This window comes from Pagrus pagrus (genome assembly GCF_965226575.1).
Source record: "Pagrus pagrus genome assembly, chromosome: 9".
NCBI lineage: Eukaryota > Metazoa > Chordata > Actinopteri > Spariformes > Sparidae > Pagrus > Pagrus pagrus.
In genome coordinates this window covers 30,147,966-30,170,211 of record NC_140193.1, presented here as the reverse complement: position 1 = coordinate 30,170,211, position 22,246 = coordinate 30,147,966, and the positions used below count along the sequence as shown (strand labels likewise).

General features: G+C 41.0%; 1 protein-coding gene across 3 annotated transcripts in view; it reads left to right on the top strand.

Moving 5' to 3' along the window:
- ankrd44 (ankyrin repeat domain 44) overlaps nt 1-22,246 on the top strand; it is a 42,319-nt gene that overhangs the window by 5,126 nt on the left and 14,947 nt on the right. For 2 of the 3 annotated variants that reach the window (XM_084362086.1, XM_084362084.1), the window contains exons 2-17: nt 3,819-3,902; nt 6,976-7,054; nt 7,413-7,483; nt 8,993-9,193; nt 9,767-9,854; nt 11,233-11,375; nt 11,633-11,845; nt 13,329-13,407; nt 13,493-13,607; nt 13,706-13,788; nt 18,115-18,223; nt 18,571-18,639; nt 19,929-20,069; nt 20,542-20,607; nt 21,477-21,588; nt 21,919-21,990. In XM_084362086.1, coding sequence (XP_084218212.1) covers nt 3,819-3,902; nt 6,976-7,054; nt 7,413-7,483; nt 8,993-9,193; nt 9,767-9,854; nt 11,233-11,375; nt 11,633-11,845; nt 13,329-13,407; nt 13,493-13,607; nt 13,706-13,788; nt 18,115-18,223; nt 18,571-18,639; nt 19,929-20,069; nt 20,542-20,607; nt 21,477-21,588; nt 21,919-21,990 — 1,725 coding nt within the window. The remainder of the gene's footprint in view (nt 1-3,818; nt 3,903-6,975; nt 7,055-7,412; nt 7,484-8,992; nt 9,194-9,766; nt 9,855-11,232; nt 11,376-11,632; nt 11,846-13,328; nt 13,408-13,492; nt 13,608-13,705; nt 13,789-18,114; nt 18,224-18,570; nt 18,640-19,928; nt 20,070-20,541; nt 20,608-21,476; nt 21,589-21,918; nt 21,991-22,246) is intronic. The other variant, XM_084362085.1, reaches the window with a different exon arrangement.

Genomic DNA, 22,246 nt, shown 5'->3' with positions numbered 1-22,246 from the left:
CCTAAGTCCCCATGGCGATCACAGACACAGCACTGAGACTAGGGACTGTTGCCAGCTGAGTTTTTGTGCGTGTAGACTTGCAAGAATGTGTGTGTGTGTGTGTGTGTGAGTGCATGTGGAGCACTTAGAAAGAAAGCCATAGCTAAAGAGGCCATATGCTGCCAAGTGTTTGCTGCTTCTTTAAAGGCACAGCCCCCCTTTCTTTCTCATTCACTACTCTCTACCCTAAATGTGTTCTTCCTCCCTCCATCTTTGATCACTCTGCTCAAGTAAACACTGATTAAACCTGAATCGCTGCTTAACAGCTGTGCGCTTGAGTGAAAATGTGGTGGCCGTCTAATCATCACGAGAAGGAAGGCAGTAAGGAAGGCGGGACAATCACTTCCTCAGCCAAGGAGCACCATCCTCTCACTCCTTTCATTTTCTGTCACCCACGTAATTCCTGTTTGGCCATGTGCTTTCGCTTTGTTAGGTGGCATGAAATTATTGCCTGCTATGATAATAGGTGGAAGTTTCACAGTAGAGAGTGACAGATGTGTCTAAACCAGTCGCTCTGCTCCCTCCTGTTCAACCAGTTTGAGTTCGACATCCTGGGGAAAGTTTTAGTCTTTTTGTGTTGAGCTTAAGTACTTTTGTATCAAGTGGAATATGTTTAGGACAGAACTGTCAAGTACCTGAAGCTAGCTTTTAATATCCAGTCAGATTCATAGTTTCTCTATTTATTTTGGGATAGGATGATTCCTAATATTTTTTCCTTTTTCTTTTTTTCCTGTGTTTTATCAAGGAATAGAACAAAAGTAGGGGAAATAAATGTCTTTTCTTACTTTCAGAGGGTTGAAAAGATTTGTGGCACTGTCATGTCTCTTTGTTAAAGGATAATATAAAGTCGGGTGAAGTTTTGTAGTCCGCAAAACCTTTTGGCAGCTTCACATCAAATCAGTGTTCCAGCGTTCTGCTAAACAACTGAAGTAGACACGGGACTCTTTTGAAGTAGACCCTTTAAGTCCCCAGCATCTTCAATTGTTTAGGGGAATGCTGCAATGCTGTATTGCTGTGAAGCTCCAGAAATATTTTGTGGACTACAAAACGCCTGACTTTCCATTGGTGGTGAGAAGATAATGTCTGAATTTTAAATTTTTGGGCATACATGTCCTTTAAGTTTGCAGGGAGAAGGTTCGCCTAGCTTAGCATAAAGACAGAAGCAGGGGGAAACTGCTCTTCCTGAAGGTCAAACAGGTCTTGATTAGGCTAACAACAGTTTATCTGACTGCTGAGTACGTCTCACTGTGACAAGTTTAGAAAGTCACTGCTGTTTGCTGAGAAATAGTCACAGCACCTAATGGAACATTAGGTTATTTCCACATTACCGTTTGTGTATGGACTAAACAACCAACATACAGCATGTTGATTAGTGAACTTTAGAGGTTTTGGTAGGTGTATTTTTGAACTTTGAACAGAGCGAGGCTAGCTGTTTACCCCTGCTCCCATTGTTGCTGAGCTAAGCTAATCACCTCCTGCTCCATAGTTGGCAAGTAAACATCAGTGGGTATCAATCAGCTCCTCTAACTCTCTGAAAAAAACAACAAAAGTTGCAGCAAAGTTTTTGTATGGCAATTTTGTCTTGAAGGAGTAGTTTGACATTTTTGGAAATACACTTTTTTTCTTTATTGCTGAAACTAACAGGAGAAGATTGATACCAGTGGTATGTGTGGTACTTCAGCTTCAAAATTAATCAACTCTTCATCATTTTCAGTCAAACAAAAAAAACTCTTGAAGAATAACAGGTGCACACTATTGGAAGGATTTTTTAATAGTATAATTTGGTATCGTAAAGCTCAGCTACCAGTATCTAAAGATTTCAATGACACCTGCCTGCCCTTATGGTTACTGAGGAGTAAGATGATGATGTGGCATTACACCAGAATCAAATTTAAGAAAAAAAAGGTCAGATGAGGAAGCGGTGTCATTCTGTGCATACACGTGTGCTCTTTTTTTTTTTTTTTTAAAGCAGAAGTGAAACGCTCCTCTGTGGTTCCTCTCTCTTGTTTCTGAGAAAGAGAGACTGTGCAACAGGAAGTGAGGCTGGAGGTGTCAGAAACACACAGGAAGTGAAGTGAAGTGAGGCCAGACTTAGTTACATCTTTGACATTGACTTTCAGCGTTAGATGTTTAAGTAATCAATAAAGCAGATTAGACTGGTTTTAGTTGGTGGAAAAGGACTGAGCCAGCCACCCACAGCCACATAACAACCGATGTGAACTTTTCATAACAGCTCACCATTTTTCATCATGTTGCTATTTTTTTTATTGAAAGTAAAAATTCCTTTTTGCTAGAGCTGGGCAATAATTCTATATATTTGTTATGATCAGCTACTTGTCGTATGTGTAATTATAATGATTTAAAATAAGTTTTACATTCTAATCACAAGTTCTCAAAACAAGATGGAGATAAAACGGTAAAGCGCCAGGTTGATTAGTAGCTTTAATGCTTTTTTCTCTTTGCTGTGGAAAGTTTTACTGATTTTCTGAGGACAGTTGTGTAATGTCGTTCTTTACCATTCATCTACAATACAAGCAGACAAGCTAGAAAGGCAAGCACAAACTAGCCTGCTCACACCTTTCAGCTGTCTGACCCTCGCCTTGCAGGTCATAGCGGTCAGTCCACAGTCTCTCAGGTACTCTACTCTACATCTCAGAGCTTTTTTAGAGCTAAACAATGAGCTGAAATTTTCTGTAAAGCCGAGGGGAGGTGCAGATTCATCTGATAATTCTCTGTAGGTTCATCAATACTAGTTTTCTCTTTCATATTGTCACATTGTTTTCACATTGTCTATTACTGATAATAGACAATTAAAGATCGTCAGCTGTAAAGTCCTCATGATGTTGTCAACTTCCTTCATGTTAACTGCAGCCATTTTCTCCAAACCAACGTCGACATCTGTTCCTCTAAAACCTATAGTGCTGCAGTGCAGATTGTCACTGATAGCTGCTCTGTGTGTGTGTACATTTGTGTGTCGAGGGCCTCTATTTACCTCGTATCTGATCTAGGAAGGAAAAATAAGGGTTTCAGAGACATGACCTCCATGCACCGCCCTTCATTTAAGTTGTGTTCTCTGCACAGACATTTTATTTTAGGATCTCTCTCTACAACAACAGTTTCTCTGTATACGTTAATAAATCTGTTAATTTATTTGTCGATTAATCGATTATTTGATTGCTCAGTCTGAAAATGTCAATGTCAGCACAAAGCTGATGATATTCAGTTTTCTGTCATAAAGGAGGAAAGAAAACAGAGTCTAGTCACATTTAAGAATCTTTAACTTAAAAAAAAAAAAGATTTAAAAATGACTCAAGCTGACTAATTGATTATCAAAATAGTTGCTGTTTAATTTAATAGTTTACAACTGATCAATAAATCAGTTATTCTTTGCAGCGCTAGTCCTGTCTACATGTAAGACGTGAGTTTTAAAAAGTCTTGTTGGTAATTAAGAACAGTTTTGTATACAGTGTATAGTACGCTACAGTCTCATAGTAGCCCTATTTTGCTCCAGCCTTTGTAAACAAAGCAGCCTAAAGTCAAACATCTGCTCTCTCTCTCACACACACACACACACACACACAGCCATATACCGTGGGAAGGATCATGCCAGAAAATATTCCCCCCTAACAAGTCATTTCGTCACGTCGCCTCACTTTGAGATATTCATTGACTGTTTAAATTGATCACGTGCACTGCATGTCTTACATGTTGCCTCTGGTCATGTGTGGAATGTCTCTCCACTGACTGTCCTTCTGTCTTCTTTCTCCTCCTCTCCACAGCCTCCTCTCATCCAGGCGATCTTCAGCGGAGACCCTGAAGAGATCCGTATGCTCATATACAAGTCTGAAGACATCAATGCTCTGGTGAGGACACAGACACACACACACACACACACACACACACACACACACACACTCACACTCACACTCACACACAGTGTCTCCAAGAAGATAAAGGTGTCAGATAGACACGTTTGTTTTTACTTCATGTTGCACATAACGTATATGCAGTTATTTAGGCTATAAAGAGATACATAAACCTGTATACACTCGTATACACAGTTTAGAATTTGTGTCAAGGTGACTGTAAACAGCAGCAACAAGATGGTGATGATCATTCGGTCGGCATCTTAACACATCAGGTAAACACTGTCCATCAGCTTTGACTGTGTTTGAGCATCAAGCATCAATGATGTAAACACAGAGTCCACCTCTGAACACGGTCCGCTCATCGAGTGCAACAGTGATCCGGAATGTTGTGGTGGAGACAGGTCTCTGTAAAGATGTGGGCACAACAGACACTGATTTACCACATCAGTCATCTCCTTGTCCTGCGACCAGACATAAGCCAGGAGCAGCTTGCCCTGACTCTCCTCCTCCCTGGGGCGATCCGGCTGGTCAGGTTAGATGGTCAAAGATGCTGTGTGTCATCTAAAAGTCTGCTGCCCTTAATCCAAAGACTGCGCTTTCCAGCTGATTCAAAAACTGATTCACTCCTGTATGAAAGCATGTTATATTACATATATTTTTGGCCCCATTTGTCTTTTTGCTCACCGCACAACACAAACAAAAGGAGTACCTTTTAAAAAAAAAAATTTAAAAAAATCTCATAATTGCAATATGTGTCATTTCTACAGCAGCTATGGGTTATATCCATGGATCTATAATATAACTAACTAATAATACATCCATGGTTATATCTCATAATTTCCCGATCAGCATCTCCTAACTAGACATGTTATCCTGTAAATATGTAATGTTAACTCAGTGCCAAAGTTTGGAGAATGACATTTAGATGACATGGGATTTTGCCAATAGCTGGTGCCAGAGCAGCTTGTATTTATACCACCTGTATGTCCATTACAAGTGTACATGTCTGATACACAGGATTCAGATATTCTCTTAAACTCAGAATCATTATCTAAATCAATGCAAATCCAGATCCATCTCTACTAAAACATCTGCTTTTAGGAAAATAAAATCCCATTTCAGTGGCAATCTTCTTTTCCCCTCCTTTCTCTTCAGCCCAACTTCCTGTTGTAGCCAGCACCCAAGGGTGAAGGGAGGAGGGCCAGAGGTCAAGAGTCTGTAAAGCCATAGTTCAGAGCATGTGTTTATTCACATCAGGTCATATGGGCGTAGATGCAGAACACATGTTTGTACCAGAGCAGCACAGGATGTAGGCTCGCCTGCTGTCCTGTTCTCCTCTCTGCTGTATTTAGTCTCTTGTGTCTGGTGATGGCGGCCTGTTAAAGGGCTCCCACGTCACCGTCATTGTCCACGTTAGAAGTGTTTTTGTTGGAGAGGCTGCGTTCGGCCCTGTCACATGGACATGTTGGGTGGTCATCTGGATCGGGATGCGCTGTGTGTGTGAGATGCCTGAGAAGAACAATGGATGTGTTGACACTGATCGCCCTGACACTGATCCTCAGCTCATCATCTGTGAACTGATCTCACTGCCTCTTCTGTTCAGTCAGAGGAGGCGATGTAACATTCCAGCCTGCACTTTATGGGTCATTAAATGCCAACTCACACAGGATTTTAGAACTTTTCCCTGTTCATGTCATGGTTTGGTTTAAACTCCTATAAAATTAATTGGACCTCACAAAATCCTACTCTCCTGCACTCTTCAAATACTTTTTGAGTTTTGGGTTTTTGAAGTGTGGTCCTCAGAGCTAAATTTTATTTCTGTGACGTATCTTTGTATTGTAAACCTCACCAGTCACTTAATTTTCACTGGGTCGGGTTTAGATTTGTGCTGAACAAGACGTTTCATTTAAACAGTTGCAGAATGTTTAAAGTAATCAAATTAATAACAATAAATAATTTTTTACCCTAAGAAACAATCTGTCATTTTCAAATGGATATCTGCACTAGTTTCCATTTTCTTTGATTCTGTGTATTATTAATATAGTTCTCTGATATCTAGAAGAAGGCTCAATAGGTATCACACAAAAAATAAAACCTCAAAGTCAACACAGTACAGATGTACAGTACATGTATCTGCCTATTTAATAAAACCACTGAATGTAATATAACAGCTTATGGAAAGTATGAAAAATTTGCTGATGGATCAATATAACATCCTTGCCATTTTTTATGCAATTAATATGAGCACTTATAGTAGCGTAGTTTCTGGGTAATGAAAAAATAATCCTTTTTTTTGGGAAAATATAGTCATTATGTCTGAAAAATGTTTGGCTCTAAATCTGTTTAGTGCGATCTGAGGTCGAAATCACTTTTACATCTGAAAGAACTACATTAACTGTCCACAGAATCCACATTGGGTTGCAATAAAGTGAAAACTAACGGAGATTTACATTTTTGAAAAAGACAGATTCTTAGCTGAGTAAAAAAATGATTCATTGTTATTAATTTGATTACTGCTAAATATTCAGCAACAACTATTTCAACAAATACATGTTGAGAATCATCCTCAGGGTCTCTTGGATGTTCAACCTGATAAAGAGAAAAATAAGCAGTTGGTGAGGTTTAGAATACTCATACAAAGAATCACAAAGATGCTGAAATTTATCTCTGAGGGGCAAACTTAAAAAAAACTTCTCTAAACGAGTATTTGCAGTTTAGCTATAGGATTTTGAAGGGGCCCGTGAATTTAATAGATGCTTTGATATGATTCTTTTGAAGAAAATCCATGACATGAACTCATATCAAAGGACAGTAAGTTACTGAAAGCTGATACTGAATACCTGGTCAGTTTTTGTGTTATTAACTGATGTGATCGTATTTCATGTGTGGCTGATTTTAGGCTCTAGTAATAAAAAAATATGCTCCAGCTCTGATTTGGGAAAATTAAGAAATCTAAATCTTTGATGTTGAAATCATAACTGGAGTATTATATTGTCACTGGGATGAAACCCTGCCGTAACTCACCAATATTACAAGCAAGTACTAACTCGCTGACTTCCTCCCTCAGGATGCAGAGAAGCGCACCCCGCTGCATGCAGCCGCCTTCCTGGGCGATGCTGAAATCACAGAGCTCCTCATCCTCTCTGGTAAAATTGTTGCTCTCATTTCTGTGTTTTCATCTCCTTCCATCTTGTATCAGCTGCTCTTGCTTCTGAAAACCTTTCTTATAAAGCCTACAGTGCATCTGCAGCAACAATCATTTCATTTATGACATTAAATTGCCTAAATTCAAGGTCTTGATGATTTCTTATATAGTTTTTTAGTTACTGGATGAGTTTCACCTTTTAAATATAATATTACAAATTGAAATGTTTCAACCCTTGGAGCACTTGACAATTTTTACTCTATATGCCATTAAAAGGTTCTTTTATGGGACAGAAATGTTAGTTCACTGAACTTGCAGCCTGTGTATCCCACCAAATGTGTGCTCCTTGTTCTCTGCAGGGGCACGGGTCAATGCCAAAGATAACATGTGGCTCACCCCTCTCCATCGTGCCGTGGCATCTCGGAGCGAGGTGAGCACACACACACACACACACACACACACACACACACACACACACACACACACACACACACACACACACACACACACACACACACACACACACACACACCGACTGAGTTCCAATCCTTTCTTCTCTCTAAAACAACAACAACTCAAGCAGCGCAGCGATGAATCCTCACAATGACACAGGTGTCACAGTTAAACCACACCTTGTGTATTAACCTGACAACAGACGAACACGCACACTCATCAGTTTTTAGCCCCTTCGCAGCACACTTGCATACTTCTCAAGCTTTGTGAATCTGGGTCAAAGCACGTCATCAGCCACAGCACTCTCAGTGCCCAAACAGGTAATTCAACATGGCTGGAATAGCAGGAGGATGAGTGTTAGTGGTGTGACTAAGGCTTTATATACATCCAGAGGCTTTTATGAGTGTGTTTGTTTGTTTTCATTGTAGGATTATAATAAAAAGTTGGGGTCGACCCATGTGGCTTTTTCAGGACCGATACTGATACAGATTATTAGAAATCAAGGAGACTGAACACCGATATTTTGGACCAATATTCATTTGCAGTAAAATTGAAACTCTTTGTGTCTTTGAAAGAAGCTGCTCTGTAGTCTGGTGGTACGGCAGCAGGTACATCTGTATATTTAGCCAGATGGCAGCAGGGTGAACAGACTGTGGCTGGGTGGGTATTGTCTTTTAGTATCTTTTGGGCTCTGTGCAGACATCTCACTTCAACATTATCACTGATGCTCTGTCGATGGTACCAGTGATGTTCTGGGAGCGGTTTTAATCACCCGCTGTAGAGCCTTCTATAGCTTCCAGCAATGTACATTCATGCTATGGATAAAACAGTTTTCACTTCATTGAGACATTTTTAAGGGAACAACTAGCACATACATTTGGAATTTGGACACAAAAATAAAAGGTTGAAAAGTATATTTCACATGGTAGTGATTTACAGCTTGTTGCTTTCTTATTAACATGGAAACACAGTGATAATAGTAGTAGTAATTCAAGTTGGTATTTTATGGTATAGTATGACAGCTTTCTTTCTTTTCTATGTTGTCTCAGAGTTGATAGACATACTAGAACAGTATTACTATACTTGAGAACATCTTTCTCTCATATTGATTATATCCGCCTCACTAAACACTGTTTAAGGTTCTCAAAACAAACAATTCAATATTCTTACTCAAAAATTCAATCACAATAACTTGGCAAACAATTATTCTTCAAGCAAAATATTCTGTTGTTGTTTGTTTGTTTTGGTTCTTTGTGTCTGTTGTGTCGGACCGCATTATATTGAAAGTTGTGTAAAATTTCCAATCGTTCACAGCTCAACATTTACCGTTCTGGCATTCGCTTTTGTTAATTTAATGTGAAATAGACAAAAAAATTACACATGACCATCGTAATATGTTGTTTATAAAGGAAAAATAATTCTGTACATCAGTGAGTCATTTATCTATTTATCCATTAAACACACTCTCTTTGACGTTGTTCATCAGGAGGCCGTGCGAGTTTTGATCCGCCATTCAGCTGATGTGAACGCACGGGACAAGAACTGGCAGACACCGCTGCATGTTGCTGCAGCCAATAACGCACTGCGATGTGCTGAGGTCATCATCCCACTGCTGAGTAGTGTCAATGTGTCGGACCGAGGCGGACGCACCGCCCTGCATCACGCAGCCCTCAACGGCCACACTGAGGTACTGCAGAGACTAACTGACATTGTGCCCATCAGATGTGTTTGGTCAGTGAAATGATATGATTTGCACGTTTTCTGCAGCGCTGTCCACTTGCTGTAGTTCACCAATAAACAGGCTGTGATGTAACCGTCCTTTTGGCTATTTCAGTTGAATAGCTTGGTTAAGGAAGCAAGTGGACAAGGGCAGCTCCATCACTGGAGTTATTAAGTGGGCTGTTCATTTTGAAACACTCTTTGTTTCAGATAGAATCATTCACAAATATGTTGAATCTAAAATTAACAATGAGAGGCGGCAGATTTCTGAGGCTGAACTGAATGGACTCTATTTCTGCCCAGCGCTGTCTCTCCTGAGTGTTTATGCAACAACTGAGCCAAGTGACGAGATGTATTTACAATGCTGTTATATAAAGACCATCACCCACACACACACACACACACACACACACACACACGTACACACACTGACACAAACATTCATGCTCACACATAATGCGCCTCCTGCACACACATATAAGCATATAAACACAAATTTCTAGCTCTTATTCTTTCCCCTCCATGTGTTTTTCTCTGTCAGATGGTAAACCTCCTCCTCACTAAAGGAGCCAACATCAACGCCTTCGATAAGAAGGATGGCCGAGCGCTGCACTGGGCAGCTTTCATGGGTAAGAGACAAAGAAAAGATGGAGTTTGTAAAGACTTAACACACATTGTGCCTACATTACCTGGAAGTAGATCACAGTAGATGTTCGTAGAAAATGACTCATTGGCTCATTCTGAGCTACCTAATAGTAAAGGACCATTTCATTTTAGATTTTAGATTTTATTTCACGCAAAGTGCAACAAGATACAACATTAACACAATGGGTGAACTCAGAATCGAATAAAGTAGAATAGAGTTACATGCGGAGGAAAAGGTACATTAGGAACTCAACATATCACATTAAAACACAACAGAAGCTACATTAATAGAGAGATAACCAGGTACTCAATGTTTAGGACTGAATCATGAAAAGACAGATTTAAAGCGCTGTGTGCTGAGATAGCAGGCTCAGTTCACAAAGCGGCCTTACTGATGAAGATATTTTATGGCAACAGGGACAAACAGGTTTCTATGGGTGTTTGTCTCTGCACAGGGGACTCAGTACCTTTGCCCTGAGGGCAGCAGTTGAAAGTGCTGACTCAAAAGAAGGTTGCCAAAGTTAACATGGCAGAATGGAAAAAATGCATTAAGTGCACACAACCAGTGTAGCAAACAAAGACTTCTAAAAACTTGTGTGTGTTTTTGTATTTACACAAGTAAAAATGTCCTGAGGCGGAATATTTTACAGTTCAACAGTAAGATTTACCAGCAAAGATAACAGTAAAGTTTAACTGATAACCTTACTTAATTGAAATAATAACTTTAACCACACAAATTACACAGATTTTGCCTTAAGAACAGATCACTGTTCAAAATGTGTAAATTGCAGTTTTGTTTTGCACAAGCACCAGCTAGAGCTGAAACACACTGATTTTTTTCTTTTTATAATTGTTTAGGCCATTTATCATTTATCACACAAAACTGTCAGTCATCTGCTGGTTCCACCTTGTCAGGTGTGAGGATTTGCTGCTTCTCTCTGTTGTATGTCACTGTAAATTAAACTATTTGGAACTTTGGACAAAACAACCGAACCCGAGATGTCACCATGGACATCACAATGAATAATCGTGCCTGTTTTTTGAAGTTATATAAAGTGAATAATCTGTTAATATGGAAAACATGTAAAAGATGAATAGTTCTGCACAATCAAAATAGTGTCAAAATTGTAATATAACCAAGTGCAATTTCCAAATTGCAGGAACTGCAGTTCATTATTAAAGGTAAAATGTGTCACACCATACCGTTATAAATGAAGCATTGTGCAACAGAGATGACCTGGTCGACAGATCATACTCATACAGACATAAGGGAACATGATTATTTGGTTCAGAAACAACTTCTTAAACAGCTGACTCCTCCTTTTTGTTCATGATTTGTGTCCTCTGGTGCGCCCCCTGCAGGTCATCTAGATGTGGTGTGTCTGCTGGTGAGTCAGGGGGCGGAGATCAGCTGTAAGGACAAACGGGGATACACTCCCCTCCACACGGCGGCCTCCAGTGGACAGATCGCTGTGGTCAAACACCTCCTCAACCTGGCTGTGGAGGTCAGGACACACACACACACACATGCACACACACACACACACACACACACACACACACACACACACACACACACACACACACATCCGCTTCACATTTGAGGAAAATAACACACACTCCCACACAAGCACATGCTCCTAACACATTCATTCATTGTCTTGCATTGTCATAACATTGACACACACACACACACACACACACACACACACACACCTTTCCTCGGCCATAGAGACAGGTCTTGTTTTTACTTTGTCAACAGATAGATGAGTCCAATGGGTTTGGGAACACGGCGCTCCACTTGGCCTGTTTTAACGGTCAGGACGCGGTCGTCAGCGAGCTCATCGACTACGGTGCCAACGTGAGCCAGCCCAACAACAAGGGCTTTACCCCACTGCACTTTGCTGCCGCCTCCACACATGGAGCGCTCTGTCTGGAGTTCCTGGTCAACAATGGAGCGGATGTCAACGTACAGGTAGTTGCACGTCTGCCTGGCATAAGCCAACACAGCTCCTCCATCTGGTTACAGAGCACATGATAGAGTTTTAGCTCTGCTAGCAGCTGTATTCATCTGGTCTTGAAGTCCAACTCATTGGTCCAGAGTGAGATGTATGAGTTGCTTGATTATCATCTTGTTAGAGGCACTAACAGGTCAACATATCAAAACTTAGTTTAGTCAGTTATAACAAGAAACCTTGAAATCTATCAGCACGCCATTTCTGCTATCTTCAGCTTCAACTTTGAACTTCAACCTGCAATAACTGAATTTTCTTGGCCAACACATCCATTAGTCCCCCGGGAACGTTAGCGTTCCTTTAGAGTCGTGCTTGGCCACCTTGAGATTGTTAGTCAAATATTCACTCTCTTGTAGCTCTATTTTTGGTCTCTACCAACTTCTGAGTAAAATATCTGGCTCTTTTGTAGCTAAATACTCCTTTGTGTTCTCCAGCTAGTCTCTAACTGTGTCTGTCTGCTGGTTCATGCTGAGCAGGAAGTACACAGTGTTTTACACTGAAAACCTGTGCCTGCTGCAGCAGAAAACAACGTTATGTGAGCAGTGGGAGTGAACCAAGATGGGTCCCTTGTTGTAATGAACCTATTACCAGACTCGGCAGCTCTTCTGATCCTTGAGCTCATAGTTTTGGTTGTCTGGCCCTCCGCTTTACTGTTTCAGTCTCACTGCCCTCTCAACCGTATTCCCATATTCCCTTGTACCCACTGTGCACTACCTGCTAGACAGACTGTCTTTAGCAGTGTAAAAAAAAAAGTGTAAATTGGACTCGCATTTGCCAGAGACAGGACCTCAAGATTAGGAACTGTGTATAAGGTGATATGTCATTTGTGTGTTTAGATCTGTTGGGCAACCCATGGTAGCCCAAAAATCAATAACTACAGGTTTAGAGATAACATGATAAAGGCAGCATACTAGCATGCTAAAAAGCTAAAAAGTAGCATGACTAAGCACATCAACATGAGAATGTTAGCTTAAATTGCCAAACATTAGCGTGCTACCATGCAATGAGTAAGCAGATCGACATGATGTCAGCATGTTAAATTGCTTAACATTAGCGTGTTACCATGCTAGGGCTAAGCATGCTGACATAATGTTAGCAGTGGTTTGATTGGGGGACTGGTCAGTCTTTACTCTGGTGCCACCCTTAGGTCAAACTTTATCATAATATTTAAAACAGATTTGTTTTCTGGTTTGTAATTAGCATTACAGTATCAGGGGCTGACTAGCATAGCTGAAGAAGAAAGGTCTGTATGTAACAATATAGGCCTTGTCCAGTTAATTGTGCAACGAAATAATACGTAAAGAATTAAGATTCAAAATTGGAATAATAAGCAACCTTTATCTCACTCAAGGGTATTGTTATTGCTTGTGCTTCTCAAAAGAAAGGCTATATTTCATATTAAATCTGAAATCTGTCCCATTATTTCTCCTCCACCTTCTTCAGAGTCGGGATGGGAAGAGTCCTCTTCACATGACAGCCGTTCACGGGCGGTTCACTCGCTCCCAGACCCTCATTCAGAACGGTGAGCCTTGTTTATGTTTTGTCTCAGGATCTCTTAAAGTTACATTTGTTGCATATTCTGCATATAAATTAATGTTTTATTTCAGGCGGTGAGATCGACAGTGTGGACAAGGACGGCAACACCCCTCTCCACATTGCTGCCCGTTATGGTCATGAACTCCTCATCAACACACTCATCACCAGTGGAGCAGACTGCACAAGGTTTGTTTGTTCACCTGTTGAGAAATATATGATTCATTATAACAATTACAAGGTATCAACTTGAAGAGACTGTTTTCTTTCTGTATCTTTCTCCAAAGGCGAGGAGTCCATGGCATGTTCCCTCTCCACCTGGCTGCCTTGAATGCCCACTCTGACTGCTGCAGGAAGCTGCTGTCCTCAGGTAGCACACCAAGTTAACCCTGAATGTGTAGAAAGTAGATTTTGACAGGTTTGCTGTGAAAATGGTGTCAGAAGTTCCTCAACTTCTTCTTTTGCATTTGCATCTTTACTTCTGAGCACTGACTTCTACCTTACCTTACCTTAGATTAATCTTCAGTGCTTGTGTGTTTTTTAGCAGAACATGATCAGTTGACAGTACACAGGTACACCTTGCTGTCTAAAACAACAGTTCCAATGTAAATCCTGCCTTCATGAAGGTTATAATGTTCAGTTTTTGTTGAAACTGCTTTAGATAGATGTTGATTCAACTGTAGAATCATTTTGGAGACTGCAGCTTGTGGTGCTAATGAACTGTACTATATTATACTGACCGGGGTCTCTAATATTTTGTCTACACAATTTATATCAATGAGGGTAGGCTAAACAACAGAAACATCCCTCTGCCTCAGTCTTTAGGCACAATATAAGGAATAAAGTCCAGTTGGTCAGTTCCCTAAAAAGTCAGCAGGAGACAATGTTTCATTAGCCTAATTAGCTAGCTAGCTGCAGCTGATAAAATCTGCTAGTGACAGTAGTCATTTTCTTAGGCACAATTTTAGTGAATGAATCCTAATCGTACTGCATTGCTACATACCATCCTTGCCATTGATCATTACTACTGTTATCACTAGTAATCACATTTCCATGTGCATTTCATCATTATCGCTGTAATACATCTTTGTGTACTTTCACTCCTGTCAACCATCGCTTATAATTGAATACATTGTGATCTCGTTGATCTGCTCTGTACATGCGACATCTATTGCACGTCTGTCCGTCCTGGGAGAGGGATCCCTCCTCTGTGGCTCTCCCTGAGGTTTCTTCCGCATTTTTTTTCCCTGTTAAAAGGGCCTTTTTTTTGGGGCAAGTTTTTCCTCACTCGAATCGAGGGTCGAAGGACAGAGGGTGTCGTCTCTGTACAGATTGTAAAGCCCTCTGAGGCAAACTGTGATTTGTGAATTTGGGCTATACAAATAAAATTTGATTTGATTTGATTTGATTTAATCAAACAGATGTGCCGCACTAATGTCTTTACCCCAAAAACATGATCTTTGGTTTTGAGCTGCAACCAGCACCTCTGGAGGTCACTCTCACAGTCGGTCCATAAACATTTCCCCACCTTTCTGTGGCCGGTGTTTTTGCCCTAGGAGGTTAAAATTTGGCATGGAGGTCAAGGATGTGTGTGTGTCAAGGTGTGTGTTCATGCCAGTTGGCCAAAGGGGGCGTCGCGGTGGTAGGGGCCCGTCACAAAAAGGTGCATAACTTCCAACTGTATCAACAAAAAATTTTGTGGAAAGGTTGGTCGTGAGCCAAAGGATATAATCTGAGCCTTCAGTCATGGTGACAGGCTTAGGATTTTGTAATGACCGGAAAGAAGTGGGCTCCCCTCGGGGCAATTAAAAATAATTCTGGACATCAATATTAGGCTAATATAATAGACTTTACTTTATTGAGCTAGAGAGCTTTTTCAAGTCCCTTATGAGGATATTCACAAGTATCCCGATAAAGGAAATTCCCCACAGTATGAGTGTTTTATCGCAATACGCGATGATATGTTATATCCTCCCATCTCTACTTGGCTGATATTTCACACAGCACTTGAAACATCATTTGCACAAAGTGAATATTGCCCTGTGTATGCTTCTGAGTCAGAGACCGCTTTGCTTAAACATCATCTCTGAATGTAGTTTTCAGGGAGGTTTGAGCCTGGTTGTTTTTCTTGCTGTGAACGTTGAATTCCTCCACAGGCACACGTATTCAGCTCTGGCCAAATTCAAGTCACAATGTTCCAGAAACAGACGAGGCCTCACTGAGTCTAATTACTCACTGATGGGACCATTCTCCCTCTGGACAAGAGTGTATTCTATTGAATTCTCCCCTTAGAGCATCAACATTGGTAGTTAATATCTCGTTTACATCTGAAAAGTTTCCTTGTTGCTTTTGGCAATTAAATAATTTGTCTTTCCACTCATCCCATATATTCTGTTGGTTTCTGAGAGGGTTTTCCAATACAGAAGAGACTGGTATAGTCAACAAATGTGAAGTAGAAGTAGGGAAAAGACAACAATCCTTTTTAATTCCAGATCCCTTTTGACGATTTCTGGCACTTGTGTCTGGAGGCATGGAGCAGGATGAGACTGGGCTCCTCATGTGGCTCTGCTGAGCTGCTGTTGTGAACAACAAAGGAGTCATTTACATGTGCTTGAGCCCTGTGCAGCTGCAGCGTTGAGTCTAGTCAGGACTGTTGTGAGCAGTTGCGGCCTTAGCTTTTGTCTAAATCAGCTCGTTTTACACCACATCTGAACAACTGTGAGGACAAATTGTAATGATAAAGGATTAAGAGGCAACGCCACAAGACAACAACACAGTCATCATGTTGTGTTGTCATTTACTCTTGTGCGACTGTGATGAAACAATACATGCATTTGTAAGATAGGTTTATAAAGACTAAACACTGAATTCAACGTCTGCGGGAACAAAAGCTTTGTCTAATTTCCAAGTGCATCTATCTCCAACGGACAGCAAGTTAACAAAGAAACCATACGTCAGCATAGCATGAGGTGTTTATGTTTAGTCTGAAAGTTGAGTGTTTGAATAGATGTCTTGTGTTCAGCGCTTGTCTGAAAGTATGAAGGATCTGCTCACTGTTTTCTGGCTGTATTCCTGAGTCTGCACGTAACCACACTGAAACAAATACAAAATACAGAAGGTGCATTCTCTGTCTCCTGTATTAGCCCACTCTGCATTATCTAGTCAGCTTGAGCTGAAGTGCTTATTTGCCATGTGAATGAATGCTGCACACCAGAGGTTTCACAGAATAACTGACTTATCCTGTCTTAACTGAGAATTTATCATTTATCAGATAAATCACCTGCGATTAATTGACTATTCAATTACTTTCTGGGATTAGTAGATAACTGCTAAAATGCAGTATTCGATGAATGCCCAACTGTACACATAATCTATCTATCTATATATATATATATATGTGTGTATATGTATATGTATATTCTGAGTTGCACATGCACAGTACCGTCAGCTGACTAGGCACCAACAAAGGTTACTTTTTAGAATATCTTTAACTTCAGTCTCTCTCTCAAACTCAACACTGACTGACAGAGACGGATGGAAGGATATTAACAAGGCCTCAACTTCAACACCCGTCATAGCAATGAGCCAGAAAAGGAGAGTAAATTAGCGTGTTCACATCACAGCCGAGCCGAGCTGGAGGCGATAAATACACCTGACTACTGCAGGGTTAACTGACCCAGGAGTAAATCAGAATATTTACAGTGACATGCACACAAATGCCTGATGATTCATCGACATCACTTTAAAATAATGTAATGGTGTTGCAGGATATCTTTACAATAAAAATATTTATGACTGAGATATGAAATACTGAAAAAGCACAAGAGCTGCTGCTAACTGCATTGGTTTATGTAGAATAGACCAGACCAGGGATGGAATCAAAATAAATAGAATCAGTATATCTGGTGTGGAGGAAGAGACGTGAGACAACAATGCTCAGTGAGGGAGACAGGTGCATGCTGTAGTTCTGAAAACAACGGGAACATAGTTATTGTAGTCTGGCTGCTGGTTTGGCTGATTACCAACAGGGTCAGCAGTTGGAGTTGCAGCAGTGGCTGTGACACACACATATGTCTCTTAGCACATGGTTGCTGCAATTGGTGCCAAATATTGTACTCCTCCTCCAAGTCATAACTCAGTCAAATGACACCATAGCAGTGTGAGCAGTGTTGGTGGTGCAGGTGACAGGATTCTGTAGAGTGGGAGCCGCCAGTGTCAGACTTTAAAACCCCCTGCTTTAAATGAACCAGGTCTTATGACATGCAGTCCAAACATGTCTAAAGGCAAATGTGTTCATATGTGTTCTGAATGAAGCTTTGAGCTCCAAGCAGACGATTATCATTCATTCTTCTATAACAGAATGTATGATACATGTATGGTCACAGCCACATCGACACGACATATTCAAACTGACCTGCTTGCTGCACCTCCTCCCTCAGTTCCCTTCTCTGTTTGTCTTATATATCTTATACAAGATATATCTCTGTCTCTCTCTGTGTAACCTGTAGTTCAGATGTTTCTGTGTGTTCCTGTGTAAGCATGGCTGGCATTATGCACTCTCACCTAATCTTCTCTGGTCCCCCGTGCCGGTCGCACTCACACCTGTCTTTCTCTCCAACTCTTCCTCTTTTCTCTGTGGTGGCTGCTGATGTGTCTTGTCTGGCCTCCGTCCGTCTCCCCGCGCTACCCTCGTCAGGTCGGAGGTTTAGCATAATGTGTAACGACTCGGTCCTGTCCGCAGGCTTCCAGATAGACACTCCTGACACTCTGGGGAGGACCTGCCTGCACGCTGCTGCTGCCGGAGGGTGAGCCGCACTCTTCATTATAGGACATATATGGCTTTAAAACAGAGGGAGAAGGATAAAGATAAAGGATGATTTGGCTTGTTACAACATCCCTCAGTGCTTATTCTCATAGTTTTTAGCTCTGACAACTCTACACCACCACAGCAACGCCTGATGGGGCAACAAGTAGTCAGACAATCATGTTATACAGTAACTAATAGAAACAAGTGAGACTGTACTAACCCTTACTTTGATAAGGACCGAATGAAGTTATGTTATCTCATAAAGCCATAATTAAAAATAAACATGTATTTAGTCTCAGTGGTCTTCCTGCAGTAATTGTACCGCTCTCCCTGCTCTCTGTGCAGTAACGTGGAGTGTGTCAAGTTGCTCCTGAGCAGTGGTGGAGAACACAACAGGAGGGATAAGTGCGGCAGGTAAGAGAATGCATTCATTAATAATATTGTCAGTAGTGCTGAAATAATGAGATGGTTAACGGATTAGTAGATCAACAAAACAGTAAAGTTATAATTTTGATAACTGGAGGATTGTTGAAGGCCTTTTCAAGTCACAAAGCATTTCAGGCATTTTCAGGTTCCAGCAGCTCAAAACTGAGGATTTGCTGAGATTCTCCGTTACATAATTGTTTGTGTTTAGTTTAGTAGAACAAAACAAGTAATTTGAAGATGCCACTTTGTGGTCTGGAAATTATGATAAGCATTTTTTTTCTGACGATGTTTATATTTATAAGCAGTCTTTAGCATTTATAAGGAGTATTCAAACGTGATCAACTGCTTATAAAAGACTACATTGTAGTTGTCAGCAGATGTAAGTGTTTATTTATGTTTTTCATAACGATCCCCTCCAGACACGTTTTCAGAGGTAAACTGAACATTGTACCTACATAAAGACTTTCAACAAACTTCCATTATCTTGAAATGAATGTGAAAACATGTCTACAGTCAGACTCTGTGTAGAACAAGGTTTTCAGTTGGGTGCAATTACACTGCTTATTTTTAGTGTGTGAATGGGTGTAGGTAAGTGTAGGAAGGGGTGTGTGTGTCTATGAGCCATTTCTTCCAAATTGTTTGAATCACCTATTCAGTGCTCCACTATTCATTATTGAAGTCGGTCAGACTCAACACACTGGTGTGTAGCACAGCACACCTGTTGGTTTGTACATTGGTCGTGTTGGTGTCGACACCGATGTTAATAAAACGTTGAGGGTTGACCAAGCTGCTGTTAGTAGTTTCGCCACAATTTTCTAAATACACCATCTACTGAGCCCTTTAGTTTCAGCATATGTGACAGCATGCAGTCAGTTCTTTGACAACAGTGTGCTGAAGGTGAAGTTCCTTTTCTATTTCCAAATGACAACAGCCTTAACCTCAAACCCATCCAACACCTATTGTCAGATTTCTCCCAACATCAGCGGTTGAGCTCACTGATGCTGTTGTGTCTGAATGGGAACAAATCCTGTTTGAGAGTAGCGGCTGGTGTAGCAGCACATCAATGCCCATAGTTTTAAAATGACATGTTCAACCATCCCAGAGGGGTGTTAAGCTCAGGTGTCCATGGACTTTGAGAGTTGTCCTGAGTTTTATGTATTGGAATTGGAATTGGAGAAAAAAGTGTGATCAGTACACCCTGGAATTGGTATGTCTGAATACGTGCTGCTGATCTGTGATCTGTTTGTTAACTTTCTCTCTGTCTTGATACTTCCCAGGACCCCCCTCCACTACGCGGCTGCCAGCCGTCACTATCAGTGTTTGGAAACTCTTGTTGCTTGTGGAACCGCCATCAACGCCACTGACCAGTGGGGGCGCTCTGCCCTGCACTATGCCGCCGCCTCGGACCTGGACAGGAGGTGAGGGGCAGCGAGACATATTCCACAATCATATCTACAACTCATCTTATCATCTGTTGTTTCCAAGTTAAAAGAGAATTCCTTTAAGTCGTGTTTCTGACCGTGTTGAGGAGAGAAGGTAGAAATCTGATGAAGCTGCTCATCTTCACACCACTCCTCTGGTGCTGCACTGAAAATCTGGGTAGCTGTCTACTGTTGCTACATATAGAAACCCGATGGTCCACACCTCTGTGTTTCCATGGTAACTGGAGGTGATACCAAGGTGATAATCATGCATGGCCTCCTGGATTGGCAGCCCCACAGTTTACGATGCAGATGATGCACAGCCAGGCATCTAGTAGTTACCCACTAACTTACTAGCATTAGCAGGAACCACCACATGAAAGAGGCTGATGTTTGGGTGTGTTAATGCTTCATCATCTTTTACCTCACCTGTCCCTCCTCCCTCCCTCCTGTTTTCTCCCCTCTACAGGCGTCGTGTTGCTCTGGAGCCAGAGAGTGAAGGAGTTCAGGCGGAGCGAGAGAAAGAGGCAGCCCTGTAAGTCTGACAGCAACACAAAGAGATAAAGTGTGGCGTTTTGACCAAAGCTGTACTACATACTGTTCTGAGTACATACAAAACACATGAGAAGAGACTAAATTAAGTATACTCAAAAATGGCTGTATTCTTTCTATAAAAGATGCTGAATTTGTGCTAGTTTCAGCTTCTCAAATGTAAAGATTGGATGTCTTTATTTGTCATCACAGTAAACTGGATGTCTCTGGTCATCTGAAGATGAGCCCGGGCTGCATGATATTAGAAAAAATTACATTGCGATATTTTGTGTTTCTGTGATATTTACTGCGATATGAAAAAATAAAGGAATACCCTGCTCAGTTTGATCAATTGATCAAGAATGATTGTGATTGGTGGTTGGCTGAGTATGCAGAACCTGCATGTCACTCTAAAGCAGCTCTAGAGTGACATGCAGCGACCTCCGTGGACCCTTAAATTAGACTAAATGATGTATTATTAGAGACTTCTATGTGGATTAAACATGGAAAATGCATGTTTTGCTTTTGTAAGATGGAAAAAGTTGCAACATGACACGTTCAAATGAATTTCCCTTACTTGACGTTGCGATGTCGATGCTGAAATGATAGGACACAGGTTAATGACTCCATTTGTGAGTGTCTATTGTCCCACGATGCAATGCAAAAATTGTAATTTTTAAATAATTCTAATGTTTAAACAAGCTTTGCATACATCTGCAGAAATCACTCAGCACTATGTGACTAAGCATTATGTTTACCACAGTGACACAGTGAAGTCATAATGTTGACTCTACCCAGCCTAGTAGAGTATATGTTATCTGTGATGTGTGAGTCTCTATCTTAAATGACTGAAATGTTGTGTTTGTGTTCCAGATGTTTAGAGTTCCTCCTCCAGAGTGGAGCGACGGCTTCTCTCAAAGACAAACAGGGATACAGTCCTGTGCACTACGCTGCAGCCTATGGACACAGGCACTGTCTGGAACTGGTCAGTACTCACACACACACACACACACACACACACACACACACACACACACACACACACACCACATTAAGGACATAGTTGTATTGTTGGAGAGTGACTCCAGGCGTTTCCTCCATCTGTTGGCTGATCAGATCTTCACTTCACACATTCCAGGTCCTCTGCTGTGTCTTGTTACAGTGTTGACCCTGATCTGTGTTAAAAATGTATAAAATACTTCAAGGAAATCCATGAAAACCTTTTCCATTTGAGTTTGATTCAGTACATGGTTGGACTCTTCTTTTTATGATTTTTTGAGGGGAAAATGTTGATGTGTGTCGTTCTGATTTGCAGCTGCTGGACAGAGACGACAGTCACCAAGACGACCCTGAATCTCCAAACGCCAGGAGCCCTCTGCACCTCGCTGTGAGTCTCTCTCTCTCTCTCTCTCTCTCTCTCTCTCTATCTCTAGAAACAATGAATACATTGAATAATCTGAATCTGCAAAGTAACTAGTAACTAAACGTATCAAAGAAATGTAGTGGATAGGATGTATAAAGTAGCAGAAAGAGGAAAATACTCAAGTACCTGAAAATTGTACTAGCGAACAGTACTAGAGTTAATTTTACATTATTCATTCCATCACCAGTTATTCTAAATTTTTACTACTAATGAATATTGG